The sequence below is a fragment of the Nesoenas mayeri genome (genome assembly GCF_963082525.1).
Source record: "Nesoenas mayeri genome assembly, chromosome: 2".
Lineage (NCBI taxonomy): Eukaryota > Metazoa > Chordata > Aves > Columbiformes > Columbidae > Nesoenas > Nesoenas mayeri.
In genome coordinates this window covers 17,083,581-17,098,733 of record NC_137543.1, presented here as the reverse complement: position 1 = coordinate 17,098,733, position 15,153 = coordinate 17,083,581, and the positions used below count along the sequence as shown (strand labels likewise).

The window sequence follows — 15,153 nt, the reverse complement described above, 5'->3', positions numbered from 1 at the left end:
TATGCTTATTCCTGTTTCATACAATAAAAACTGCACTTATCAATTTATTTTTTTAAATTTAAAGAGGGTTATATTCTAACGACATTATTTATAGGCTCAAACGATTATGAATATTTTGTAAACAAAATAAAATCATAATTATCAAACTGGAAGCAGATTCAGGTCAATGCAATGCAACACTTTACATAAAAATCAATATAAATGTCAATACAAGCAACTACTAAAGGCACCATATGACACTCCAATGGGGGAAAAAAATTTCTTCGATTTCTACTTAGACGCCTTGCTTCCTTTATCAGCAGATGGCAAGCAAAATACTACTTCAATCCATATGTCTGTATCTGATAGACAGTGTTTTACAAGTCTGAAATTAGTTTGAAACATTTTGATGTTGGCCAGACTACAGAGGAAAACAGGATAACTTCGTCTATTAATGAAAAGTTGGTTTTGTCATAACAAATACTTCCACAAGCTACTACCCATCCAGCCTCATTCAGTCACTAATGTACCCAAAGACATAATCTGTGTTTAACAGACTAACAATTTGTAATTTCATCCATTCTGTTCTTTTGCTGTGCTCCAACTTGTCTCCTTCCACTAGCTGAGGTTTACTTAATGGTGCTGATGAAAGCAAGCAAGGCCAGGAGAACATTTTTGGTAGGAAGGATATCAGATCCTTAGGGCCATTTATGTGCTTGCTAGTAGACATTTGAGAGAGAACTTGTCAGAGCAAAGCCCATGTAGACCAGTACCCTGGCTCCAATCATGGCAAAGTGGAGATGCCAAGAAGAAGATTTAGACTATTTTGCTTAATCTCTCCCCATCAGGAAAGGCAGATCAGAAAGGCTAGACAGTTCTTATAACAAAATGAATGTGTTTGGATTTTTTCCTTTCAAAAGAAAGCTCCAAATTTGGAGAATTTAAATCTCTATAGAAAACTGTGAGTTCCACAAAAGATTGATGGGGGAGAAAGACAAACAAAGCTAAGGAAGACAAGAAAAGAGAGGTTACAGTGAAGTTTCCTTGCATCTTGGCAAAGCAAAGAGGGAAGCAGATCTATACCGATAAAACCAGGTGACAGCAGGGGTCTGGAGGCATCTGCAGCCCAGCAGAGCACCACGCACACCCTGCAGCTCTCGAGGCACTTGGGAGCCCTTCGGTATGAACAGCTGGATGGAGATCCTGTTAATTTCTTAGTGCTTACAAAATTTAACTTCTTTGACAAGGACCTACAGAACCAGCACAGAGAAAATATATTCTCAATTCAATGTTTCGAAAAATGTTCCTTCCTCACAACAGCGACGTACCTGGGGGTCTGGTGTTCAAAATGGCTTATGCTTCACTTCTTAAGGAGGATATCACTAAGAAAGCCTTCAAACACCTTAAGCAATAATTAAGGTTTCACCCCAGGCTGTCTTTTTGCTCAGTGAAGTGATACATTTCAGAAAAAGTCCAGCCTAGAGGTCCACACCAATCACTGAAGTTGAATGAAACACCCCTCCTGAGATAACAAGCAGTTGGTCACAAGGTTTGACAAAAACTGAGTCTTATGTGAAGAGTCCTTTAGCTGAAGATCATACTAAGGAAGCCCAGACTAAGGGACCAGATTTAACAGACATCAGCTATGCTCTTAAAATTTGTAAAAGCCCCTACATCAAACCTGCTCTGACAGTTGTTATGGATAACTATGGCAAAGACCTCTACCCTTCTACTGCTTAGCTAGCTATTAAAAGGCAAAGGCAAATTGATTAAGTGATGATTAAGTTTATAGTCTTAAAGGCATGAAAAGATCCATTTAAAAATCAACCCATATTTAAAACTTCTGCTAAGGAGAACATAATTCTCTGTAATGGAGAAATCAGTAAAGTTGTAACATACTCTTTGCTTTGAAAAGTATTAGTATTAGCCCTACAAACCATTTGGCTAAATAACTACATGAATTCGGTGTTCAGTGAAAAAGTCTTTCCATTTTTTAACTTAAAAATAAATCTCATTTTTAAAATTTAATTCTAATTTCTAGAAGTAATTTAGAATTAGCAAACAAACCAGTAAAATAAATGTACGCACACAAACATATTTAGGTGTCAAGGTGTTTACAAACTTTGAAGCCTATGAGATTCTAATCATGTTTTCCAGTAACTCTCCACTCCTCAAACACTGCATAAATTATGGTTCATAAGAATTTTAAACAAAATGAAATATTTAAGTTTCTAGCATATCTCAGTCAAATATAAATGACTTTTAGTAATATATTAACAGGTACTGTGCTACTGTCAATGGAGAACTTTACAGATGTTTGTCGTCTTTATCAGCTGCAGGGAGGAATGCCACAATGATCACCACAGCTGAGTCCATTTACTGTACTGTGGAGAAAATGCCTTTCTCAAGAAACAGGCTGAGTAAGCTTATTCTGCACAACACAAAATTTTAAACAGATCTGGAATACATCCACTTTGAGTTGGGAGAAGAGCTGCCATGAGAAGTTGAAGAAATACGGAGCATCACACAGAATTTTCTATTCTAACTAAAAAGCATAAATTCATGAACATTAAAGAAGTTACTATCAGAAAAAAACCCTCATAAATATGTAAAGATATTATTCTCCATATGTCTTATAATGGGGATAATACCGGTATATTAAGTTTTGCTTTGATTTGAAATCTTCCACCTTGCCGTGTCTGCCTTACAGCCTTTTAGGCAAGTACAGACTAGAGCAGCAAGAGCTTTGAAGTGCCCAACTTCCAGTGAAGTTTCTAACATTTACCTAATAAGTCTGAAGAGGTCTGTGTGTGATTTACTGTAATTTCAGATCAAGTTCAGAAATTCAGCCTAACACAAAAGATACAGTTTATTCATGAAAGAATGGGCGACTCACTTGAGCACAGTATCACTGCAGAGGCATGGGGGGAGAGCAGCATGGAAACACTCTGGCACCGTGATCAAGTCAGATTAAAATATTGGGTATAAAAATGATGGTACTCAGAACTTTAACAGAAACAAGACAGAGTTTCGGATAGACAAGTTTTTTTGTTTTTGTTTTTGTCTCTTTTCCCTGCAACCAGTAAATATAGCTTAAGTGTTTCACAGCCAATTTTTATAATTGCAAAGAAGCAGCTGTGATCAAACTCTATTTGTAGCATCATAATAAATTTGCCCCCCACCTACTAAAATTAGTTCTAAGCATCCAAAATTCCCATTTGCACATCTGACTGAACAAAACAGGCATTGATCCATGCCAAAAACTGGAGGAAATAGACCTAAAATATGCCATTTTCTCACCAGAAAATGTAGGCTCCCAGAATAACATGTGAATTAAAACTCATTCCAAGCTTGTTTGTATTGCTCCTCATTCCCATTCATAACAAATTCCTTGACAAATGTTCTGATACTTTATCTTTTTTTCCTCACTTTTTTAGAATTTAAACACAATTTTCAAATCAGAGATGGTCTTGCAAGGAGAAACAGCCGACAGTACAACCCATCTGAAAATGGAGAGGGTGGTATTTTACTCTCAGCAAGTGCTGGAGGCAACTCACATGATTAAAGGCTGCAATGTAAGCCATCGTTAAAAGTCTTCTTCCCATAAGTGAAAATGTGCAGTTTGCCACTATACATATCGGAGTCCCATAAACCAAAATGAGGTCAAAGTCTAACAAGAAATGCAAATGACATGCTCCAAAAAATTCCTGCTCTCTCCCTTTTCCCCCACACCACCTCCCCCGAGGCTGAAGGAAAAACCAGAAATTTTAACCAAGTTAAAATGAAAATTATAATCTGTTTTGTGAATTTTTCTCTTTCACTGGTATTCTTGCAAAAAGTTACATCTTCATACCCAGAGAAGTCAACCTGGAATATTGACTCAGGATGCCTATGGATCAGGCTCTTCTTGCTGTGACCATAGCGCTGCACAATCCAGAGTCTAACACATCTCTTCACTTTCGCCTTTTGAGACAGGAAATTGCCCTTATTCCCATTTTACAGACAGTGTTGGGAGCCTAAGGCCGAGAACAGCCAAGAAATCATACAGAATTAACCATCTAACTGGGACAAATATGATTCACCAACCTGAGATTTGCAGATCTCAGGCAGCACAGGGATACACAAACTCAGCAAAGCTGCCTGCAAAGTGCTGCGTAGCCTGGGCTGCCACCAACACCATTTGTTTCAGAAACTCAATACTGTGCACAGGGCACGAAGAGAAAATGTCTTTATTCTTTCTTCTGTCTATCCTGTCTGAATTCTAAATATGCAACATGGAACACATATATTTATAGATCTATATTACACACACATATTATTATATCACTACAGCAAATATTTTCTAAAACATACATAATGCTACTTAGGAAAATTGCTTAGAAAAACATCAACAGAACCATTTAGCCATTATAAAGCTTCATTTTAAAAACAGATCTTGGTACAAGAAGTAAATGAATTATATTAGGTAGGAAATTGTTCACTAAATCAATTGTGCTACATTAGAGATCTTAAAATTAAGATTACTTCCAAGGGGGCCGTATGCATATTCTGAGGAGTGCTAAGGTAACCAAAGACACTGCAGAAAAGCTTTTGCATATCTCGCATATATACCCCTAGATACCTCCATAGAAAAATCACAAAACATGCATTTGCATTCTATATTCATAAAACTGTATTTAAATCTTTATCATTTTGATTTGTTCAGATGTGGATAGCATCTGGATTCCTTAAAATCAATTAAAATTACAATGCTCCCTTCTTGGTCCAATAAATTAAACATTTATTTATCGTCTATTGTAATATCCCTTATCTAAAAGAGTATATTTATTGTGTCTTTTAGTTACCAAATACATGTAGAGGGTTGTCTGAAATTCAACACAGAAAGCAACTCTGCACTTCCAGATGTTAGAGGTATCTTCACATAGACTTTCACTGTTCAGCACCACAGTACTTTAGACAAAAATAGAATTATGTACAATCCTTGCCTGCATTCATCTATGAAATTCAATTTTCCATTTAAAATCTACAAGTTAGCAGCAAGTTCTGCCTTCGGACATGAATGTGTTTCCTATTGGATCCAGTTTGGCAAAGATTACCCTTAGTTTCTAAATAGAATCAAAGCCTCCATTTTAGTTCAGGTATATTATCTAATGCTAAGTATTACCAGCAATAAAGAATAATAATAGGACTGTATAATGGTTATAGTTGTATTTAACTTTTCAAAAGTTTGCAGAAGATCAGCTAATTATTGAAGTTGGTCGACGTGTGAGAAGCTGTGTTTACTTACTTCCCAGTTTAAACAAGGCTTCCCATTGACAGTCCTCAGAATTGTTTAGACTGGAGGGAGCTGCTACCGCTGCGCTCTTTGCAGTGCCCACAGCTGTGCTCACCCCCCAACACCGCTGACACCCAGCTGCGGCCGCTGTGAGCACAAGTTTCAATAAATTAAAAATTCAGGAATGTATTTAAAGACAATTTAAAAAACAAAACAACAACAACAGCAACAAAACAACAACAAAACAAAAAACAACAGCTGCTTACCAGGATTGGTCATACCTAAAGGAATATCTCCTCATTCAGTGTGTCCGGTTTGGAGCAGGGGCTGTGAGTAAGGGCTGCAGGACTGGGCTTGTTTTCAGTGTGGATGCAGGTAGCTCGGTGGTACCCAGGGGCTGAGCAGGGGAAGCCACCTATGAGCCTCAGCCACGGCAAGGGAGGCTCCAGCTCACACCAGCCCATATCGAGGGCTGCTGTTCAGGCTGGGGGACACTGCTGGGGTCCCCTCTGTGCCCAGACCCCCAACCCACCCAGAGCAGTGAGGGCTGCCAGGGAGAGCTGTGCCCAGGCACCGAGGACGCTCCCACCCTCACACTGAGCTCCACAAGCGCCGTTCCCCGCGGCAGCGATGGCGTGGATCGACTGATCATGCACCCAGGTGACATTCCCCCAGCAAGGCCAAGCCCTGGTGCAGGTGTGCAGCACTCAGGTGACAACAATGTGCTGTCCCTGCTCACGCCCACCAACGACAGAACACCAAATACTGGACCGGAGAGAGAAGAAGAAAGGTACTCATACCCAAATTAGTTAAGGGTAATACAAAATTGAGTTAATTGCACTGATTGTCGATCTGTTTTGGCCACTCAGTTCAATACAAGAAAGCGCTCTTTTGTTCTCATCTTCATTACCATCACTACCCTCCAACGATGCAGCTTGTTTTAAATCAAGAATTATCTCAGTTCTTTCTCCTTGAATCATTGTTATTGATCATAGCAACTTCAATAAACCCTGCTGCTTACGCAGTGGCCTGGGGGCCTGTACCAATCTCCCCAGCTCTTTGTTGCACATTCTGATTCACCTTCTCATCAAGGATTTTGACGTAGCTGCTGCCCTTTCACATTATTACCGCGCCCCACCCAAATAATGATTTTATCATTTAATTCTCTCCTAAACCGCATTTCGTAAAAGGGAGAGGAAAAAAAAAGAAAGAATAAATAAAAAATATGCACTGACGGGTGGGTAAACATGCACGAGGTGGGGTTGTCTCTCCACATGACAGACACACCCCACACAAAAACCAGAAACATGCCTTTAATTGGGCAGGTTAACATTTTTCTAAAAGTTACTTTCTAGTCCTATCTGATCACTCAGTCAGGATGAGTAATGCAAAACATTCAATTTCTTGTGGGTTTGGTTCCAGTAGTTACTAAAAGCAGCCAAGTGCATGTTTGTTTCTAGACTACTTGAAACCTTCAGAAAGTTATTTTAGCTTCTTTTGCGAGACCTTCACCATCACAGAGATTTTACCCACCTTGGTTTTGTGCAGGAAACCTGATGCTTCAAAACCCTTTCTCTTCAAGTCCTATCTTTATTTTCTTATTTTCCTTGTTGAAGGATCCTTGCAATTTTCCAGGATGTAGTTATATTGAAAAAAATAGCCCGCTGCCTCCCCAGGCAGAGACTTGTGGAAACAGGTGCTTCTAAAAAAAATGAAAGACTCTGGCAGCTCTGTGACCTGACAGAGCTATGTGCATTAGTAAGACACAGTGCCTGCTGAGTTCCCTTCAGCTAATTAGAGGCCCGTATGGCAATGAATGGCCTTGACTATAAATACTTCCTGAAAGATCTCTAACAGAGGCAGAGGAAATGGGAATAAAATGAGATGCAGCTCCAGAGAAACTATTTCAGATGTTTCTTCTTTAAAAAGGCTGCTTTTTTCTTTCCCAAAGTGGCTGAGGAATGAGATGCAGCATCTAAGACCTTCACCAACTCAAATAAGATGTATGAAACAATTATATGCATTCAATTTAATTCTGTAGATACACCATCAAGATGCTGCTATCAAAAGGTGGTTGGAAGTGGGACACAATGCCAAAGTGCACAAAAGCTTCCATCCATTAGCCTGTAGTGACCACTTAAAAAATCGCATTTAAACCAAGAGCCCACTCTTTGAACCTTCCAATGCTGTTCCTTGTGCTCCTGCTAAAAGCAGCAGCAATACTCCTACCAGCATCAGAGAGGCAGGTTTTACCTCAAAGGTATGTTATCCTTCCAGCCAAAGACTGAATGTTTGGAGAAGTCTTTAGGAAATTACAATGGCCAGTTCAGCATTTCCACTGCTTTGCAGCTATTTGGCACCTAACTCTGTGGATAACAGTAGTCAGTACTTTATAACAAGGAAAATAATGTTTCACCACTAGGGATTGTGTCTGATATTTACTAGACTGATACTAATTTGATTATATGTAAATTTACTGATACATACATACCTATTGCTTATTTTAAAATTAGGTCTGTCAATCAGCAACAGAGGAGAATGCAAAACAGGGAGAGGGAAAATCAGGTTTTTGATTTCCTGCCTCCCCAAATTTGAAGCCATATAACCAGCTCTAGACAGAAGACTATCTGAAATAGCAGAAGTGTAACTATTACAGACAAAAAGAAAATAACTCTTGTTAAAATAAATTGAAACTTTCTTGAAACACCATGATTTCCTGTAGTGTGAAAACAGCCTGATCATTAGGCTGCAAAATAATCTGTCTGATAAAAGAGCTGAGTTTATCCTTTGCTCCATATAAGAAGCTCATAGTTAACATAACTTCGGTTAGATATTTAACATTATAGCCTGCGGTCTGCCTTTGATAAAAATCACCAGTACTTTTGCTATAATTTGACAGTTTGTCTCCCTCTGACAGTACACAAATCTCCCCACTACATGAATTATGATTAATACGCAGGTATCTGCCTGTTGCCTTCAGGTATAAGCGGCACCGTGGGACACGCTGATCTGTGCTGCTCTGCATCAGCTCGACGACGCTGCAAGGACCCAGTGTTTACCAACACCTTATGGTGGGCTAACGGGGGCTGTGTTTAGGTCTGAAGGCTCAGGCTGCAATTCCCGATTTTGTGGAAAACTTTGTTCTGCATAGCAAAACAGGACACTTCATTTAAAATCAGTTTAGCAAAAAGTTCCTGCTGTCCAAGATCTGCGTTGTCAAAGCATTAAACAATCTGCCTGGCCTGGAGTCTGCTGGCTGCCAATGTGCTACCCAAAAAAAAGGAACATTTTTGCATCTCAATAGACCTTCCAGTATCAACAAATCTTTAAATTATAAAATCAGCTACTCTAAGGAAGAGCAGAAATAATGTCTACATTGTACCACGCTGAGGTACATTTTTTGTAATTCCCACTTGCAAAACATACCGATTCGCTGTAAGTACAGCTGCTGGAAACATTGTAATAAGAAAAATAAATTAAAGCCACTCACAGAAGTGTACCAAGCCCCTGAGAAAGATTGTGTTACATACACACAGCTTGGAAGCGCTCTCGGGGAGAAAGGTGCATCCACTGCATACGTGTGTTCACACACATGCGGAGTTCAAGCTATTGCCACCGCACCAACCCCAGCTCCCGAAAGGTCACAAGCCATTCGGTCTTTTAGCTGCAAAAAAGGAAAGAAATCCAACCCTAATGACTCCCGTGAATAATCTACTGTAGCACAGAGACTGGGGAGGGAACATGTCCATCGTGCATGGAAGGAATGCAAGAAAGTGGCGTATCAACGGCTCACACAACGTGCAAAGCTGAAAACCACTCCAAGTAACTTCCAAAAGTTTACAATTATCCTGTAGACATTAGGGAATTCTGTGGGCAACTGCAGAGTTTCACCCCTTCCCCATTTGATCTGCGTCATCTTTGATATTTTATTAAAATGCTAATCGCGCCCAAACTCAGTATCTAGAAAACCCACTTGCAATATTAACCTCTATCTATATGAAAAAATGTGAAAAACATTATCTCCCCTTTCCCTTCCCCCAGTCACGAGAGAACTCAAAAATGAAAAGCACATGGTATTACTGCTACTGTTGAATCATTACAAATCATTTGTAATAAGCAGAACCACTTTATAAATACTGAATAGCCAGTACAACAAAAGGGAGGTGTTAGATTTTTTTCAGTCCATTTCTCACAGTGTTTATTCACTGAGTAATCCCAAATTTTTGGCTTCCTCTATGCCAGTCTTTGGGGAAAAAATAATGAAGGTGTCCACAGTGATTTTATTATAAGTTTTGTTTCCTAGTCACCAGTCGTCCTGGGATACAGTATTTTGCATAAGCATCCATTATATGATACCAGAAGTATGTATTGATTTAACGCTTTCCTTTTAGAAAGGCCCAACTTTTAACACAACATTTGCTATTTCTACTAGCCATTTCACATTAGAAAAATAAATTTATCCAAAAGTGGATAATCATGGATCATGGGAGATCTGCTTAACAATATAGAGCATTTTTTTTTTTTTTATTTCAGAGGATTACAAAAATGAGCTTTTTCCAGTGTGGAAGGGAGTTGGGTTTCAATGATCTTTTTCAGAGACCCAGGGGCATACGCAATATCCACATTATTGGAAGAATTAATACCGCTCACAGAGTCACAGTCCTTCATCTTCCACCATCTCCTATCCTCCAGATCACCCCTTACCTTCAAGAAGTTTGAATTATTACTATTTTCCTCTATCCATCAATAGTGATGAAATATATATGATTAGGGGCTCCGTTCAGCAGATGTAGAAAGTTAACCTCCTTCCCTTTTTTAAGTTTTTCAAACTGACAAAGGCAACTTCCCAATTTTCAAAGAAGAAAAGTGAAAATTAAAATACTATAACTAAGGAAAAGACCCAGACAAGTCCTTGGCACAACTGAGTTCAAAGAGCAAGGCAGCTAAAAGTGTACACAAAAGTAAATCCTCTTGCAGTGGTAGTGGCATGGTTTCTCTGTTCAGTATAGACCTAATCCACTAATAAATCCTTTTACAAACCTTATAAAAGAGAAACTGGGTTATACACAACTTTTTAAAACGCAAGGAATTAATTTATATGGATTGATAACATAAAAAATAAGACCTTTTTTTCCCAGAAAACCATAAGAATTACAGGTACTTTGTGTTTCAGAACATCCAGAAGTGTTAGAAATATTTCTAAAGTGATAAAAATAGTGATTGGAAAAAAAATAATGCTTCTGTATGAGGACTTAAAAAAACTGTCCAAAATGTATTTTACACAGGAGCATAAGAAGCAGCCAGTGTATTTTCCCTTTCTTCATTCACCAATGGCTAAGACTGATACTGTAATTGTCTTATCTTACCACTTATTAAGATTATAGGCTCCAGTGACCAACCACATTTATGCCTCTGTAGAGCTGGTTCTGCATACTACCAGGTCCCTTTGAAAATTTTTGTTTAGTTGGCTTTTTTAATTCTTTAGGACTAAAGCAACAAATGAAAAATATTTGTATTCTGATAACCCACAATATAAATAGCTCCTTTGGCCAATATGTCTCTGCACTGCTAAGAACCACTACAAAAATCTAAGTGGGATGTAACTAGCATCATATGTTTAGCATGAATTCCACTGCCTGTTGGATATAATTTATATATTTTTATATATATTTCCAAAGGGAGAAGAGAAATATAACCCTGCCATTCACAATGAGCACACACCCAGGTTCGCAACAGGGAACCTGTCATACTGTGACTGCTTCTCATACACTTAAAATCTGACATCAGAAACTATTTCTGACCTGTAAGGCACAAAAGACTCTTGTCCCCCTAAACTCCATGCAGGCTTTAAGCAACAGACACATTATTTTATAATTAGAGTAACCACAATATTTTTAAGACCACTGACTTCATTTAAAAAGAGCTTGTAAGACTTACTTACACATGCAGAGAGAGATATACCTATGTATAATCTTAGCAGACCATGGAGTAAAACGTTTATCTTGCCTTTTGTCTTCTTCTGACACGTTGTTCACTCTTACAGTAATGGATGGTATGGTTATAAATGTTCTTATAAAAGACAATAAAGAAAAATAGCTGATCATCAGTTCCATTCTAGTGAGGTTTGTCTGTGTGCTGACTGCTCTTGTAGGAAGTTTCTAGAAGTTCAAGTAGGGAGCTGCCCCTAAAAACATACGGTGATGACTCCAGGAGAAAGGTACTTATTTGTCGCCTTGTGCAGCTCCTCAGAATTTGAGAGGTTTCCTAAACTCAGATTTCCCTACAGTGGAAAAAGCATACCTTGATGGAATGGGAAGTTCCTTATATATACAGGCCCTTTCGTGTAAAATACAGACAGAATAGGAATTATTTGGTGTGACAAACTCCCTCCTTTTCTTATCACCCACACTCCTTCCATTTATCTTTTTTTTTTCTTTTCTTTTGCTTCCAAGACAACCAGACAAGTGTCAAAATTGATATATAATTACATTGTTTTGGTTTTTCTTTAAAAAAACAAAGAGGTTACTTTTTATTAATATTTAACTCAGATTTCATATTCATATTTAATAATGTGAAATCTTGCTTAAGTGTGAACTGTCACACCACCACAAAATTTAAGAGGCGATTAGTTGTTTTAGTGTAACAGATGTGCAGCCTTCTGGGGTTCTAAACCTTCCTTCTTCAAATGCATCATCAACCTGCACAATTAGCAGGAATGATTAAACAAAATTTAATCAGAGTTAAATAGCAAAAGCAGAAGCACTTGCTTACTAATACTACATCAATATATACACTGTTTTATGCAAACACTTTAGAACATTCACCCGCCAGTTTACGTCTGTAAGTTTGAGGCTTTAAGTCTTTCCTTGATTATTTTTTTTTCCCATGCATGAAAAAAAAGAACCCAGCCACATTACTCTGGAACTGAAGAAATCATTTGCATGCCTAATGAAACATAACATACATGTAATCATAAAGAGCAAGAGGGAAAAAAAAAGAGAGCTTCCTACCCGTAGTAAGGACTGGGACTCGTCCTTGGCCTTGCTGTCCCCGGCCGCAGGGTAGGGCTGGGGGAGCTGCCCGCCTTTCTCCGCCGCTCCAGCCTGCACGCCCTGCAGGAAGCCCTTGCTCTCCACCGCCAAGCCGTACATGGGCCGCGCAAGATGGGCAGCTTCTACGTTCGGACTATCCCTTAAAGGCTTTGGCTGCTCTTGGCCGACGGACGCTGGGGTCAATAAGCCCAGACTGGTCTGTGTGTATGACGGGCTCCCCCTCAAAATGTCCGTTCCCCTCCAGGTCACGTTGCGAAGATCATCGCTGGGACTGTCAGTCCAACCTTTCTCCTTGAGCACTTCTTTCTCTTCTATCTTTTCCCTCTTCACTATGCTGTCAGATATGGGCTCCCCCATTTTGGGGTCTGGATTAATCAGACTGTAGACCTTGAGGTCAATTTTTGGCTCCTCCTTGATAGACGAAACACTGTGACTGTCCTCTCCATTAGCTGTAGTGACGTCCATCTCCTGACAGTGCACAGTGTTGAAGTGCTCTAGTAGTGACTGAGTGTCAACAGCCGTGAAGCTGCACTGACGGCATTTGTAGCAGTTGTGTACTCTCCTGGAAGAAAATGAGAATTGTATTAACACAAGAGCCTCCTCTCGGCCTTCTCTCTCACAGTGGTTCTGCCTACCAAGATGAAGAAAATAAATGGAACTTACAGTACTATTTTCCTCTAAATAAAGCAAGCAGGTTTACCTTGGTGTCTCGTACAATATGGGAAAAATCCTGCTTGTTTTTTCCCCCCCCGTGCCTCGTAATGGCCTCCTATTGCTCATTCACACTCCACTGCTTTATTCTAAACTTCATATAATTTCACTGGGATTCTGCAGTTTTTTCCTCTTCAGTTTGCTGCAATACACTTTCCACTTCCTATTGTGGTAGAAATATCGAAGTAACACATTTTTTCCAACAAAATCAAATAGTTAGAAAAGGATTGTTTTCTTTTTATTAAAAAACCACTTGTATAACATAAATCTATGCTAGAAAGTTCACATGCTTAAAAAATTTATTTTCTTTCCACCAATTTAACGTACTTTTGGTTGACAAAGATGATTTTGAATGGAGCTCTGGCTAACTTACAGGTAAGAATACAGCAAAGGACAGAAGGCTGTGCACAACACACAGTACTTACTTGTTCTCTATGGATATTTTACCACAACTTTAAAAGATTCTGCTCTATAGAAAAAAAGCTGGCTGTGTCAGGACAAGCTGTTTTCCTATCAAGTACAGAAATGCTTGCGTACGAGCTGTGGAGCACTGCAGAATAATGCACCTTCCTGTTTTTGTTCTAAAAGCCTATATAAAGTACTGTATTACTAAATTATGTAAAGCATATGTTGGTACATGAGAACAACATGTTACCCATTTACTGTATCTATCATAGGAACAGAACACTCTTTATGAGCTCTATAACGCCATTATGAATAATTGTTTATAGCACAGGAGAGGTCCGAGCCCTCCCATCAGGCTCCGGCTGCGCCCGGCGTCGTACCAACGCAGAGTAAAACACCGTCCCTGCCTTCCACCAAAATGTACATAAATCTGCAACAGCTTCTCCCTACAGACACACTCACACATCCACACCCCAGGCATTCGGAGTCACAACAGCGTCTTTAGCCAAGCTAAAAAATGAGCCTTTTGCTATCCACACAGGACAAAACTTGCATGAGAAATCTGTTACTGCCCTGACAACTCCAATTGTTAGAATTAATTCTTTTGAGGCCAAATCCTAGTCTCAGTGAAGTTGATGGCAAAACTCCCATTGACTCCAGTAAGAGCAGGATTTGGCTCTTGGTACATCTGTAGAACTGGAAAGATACACAAAATGTCCCTTTTAGAGTATGATAGTTTTAGAAGGGACTACTTGCCAAACTTTTTAAACCTCCTTGTCTTCCTTCTTTCCTTTTGTTGGAAAAACAAACCATATGTTATTTACATTGTCTGATTTTCTCGCAGTTGTGTCAGCGCACAGACATGAGTACACATTCAGATTCAAGCTTTTTAGCCCTTGTGCAATATCAGTTTTCTTTTTGTCATTTTCCGTATTTATATTCATTTTAAGGGACTAGATGGGCTCGTTCAGTTATGCAAAAAATAGAGTCAGCTATTCTTCACATAGCCTTATGGCAACAAAATCTACTTGTGGGAGAGAAAGCCGTGAGTTAAAATCCTGTTCTGGCTCTGTTCCTTTTTCTTCATTCTACAATTGTGTTTTATTAAAATCAGCTTGTCTCTCGATGCGACACTAATATATTCTCTCTTGAAACTTAATTCTTTTCTAAACTGATCTTAATTCTCTTCTGAACCAAGGAAAAAAAAAAAAAGGAAAAAAGAGAGAGTGAGAGAGTGCTATCTGATCAAAACCATTTTATAAATACAAAAAGCCAAGTTATAAAGAGGGTCAGCCCTGTAAAGGTGGGATACCTTCAGGGAAGTCCAAGTTAGACAGGGGCTAGTTATCTTAAACGCCAAGTTAAACAAGACACCATTTGGGGCTAATGGCTCAGCCGCATACACTCCCCATGTGAAAGTTTATCAATCCTTTGGGAGGCTACTTAGCCCTAAGTGTCTCTTGTTTAACTTGGCTATTTCAATAGCTAACCCCCTTTCCTAACTTGGCTCTCATCTACAGATATCACACCTCCAAACAGCTGATCTTTTTCTGCCTAACTTGTCTTTTATTTTTTTCCCCCCACTTCCATGCTGGCCAAACGTTTTTGATCAGGAGCGGGATATACCACAGGAGTGGTACCACACTTCTAAAGCCACAAATAAATGCTGAATATTAGACACAGTTGTAACTACACGGCTGAGGCCCAGCTACAATCACCTTTATTCCATTA

The 15,153-nt window shown here is 39.1% G+C and overlaps 1 protein-coding gene across 1 annotated transcript in view; it reads right to left on the bottom strand.

Annotated features, from left to right (window-relative positions):
- Positions 1–15,153, bottom strand: part of TRPS1 (transcriptional repressor GATA binding 1) — a gene marked incomplete at its 5' end in the record, with an annotated part of 172,063 nt that overhangs the window by 134,618 nt on the left and 22,292 nt on the right. Inside the window, one exon of the mRNA XM_080340081.1 lies at positions 12,265–12,868. Within this exon, the coding sequence (XP_080196207.1) occupies positions 12,265–12,868 (604 nt within the window). The remainder of the gene's footprint in view (positions 1–12,264; positions 12,869–15,153) is intronic.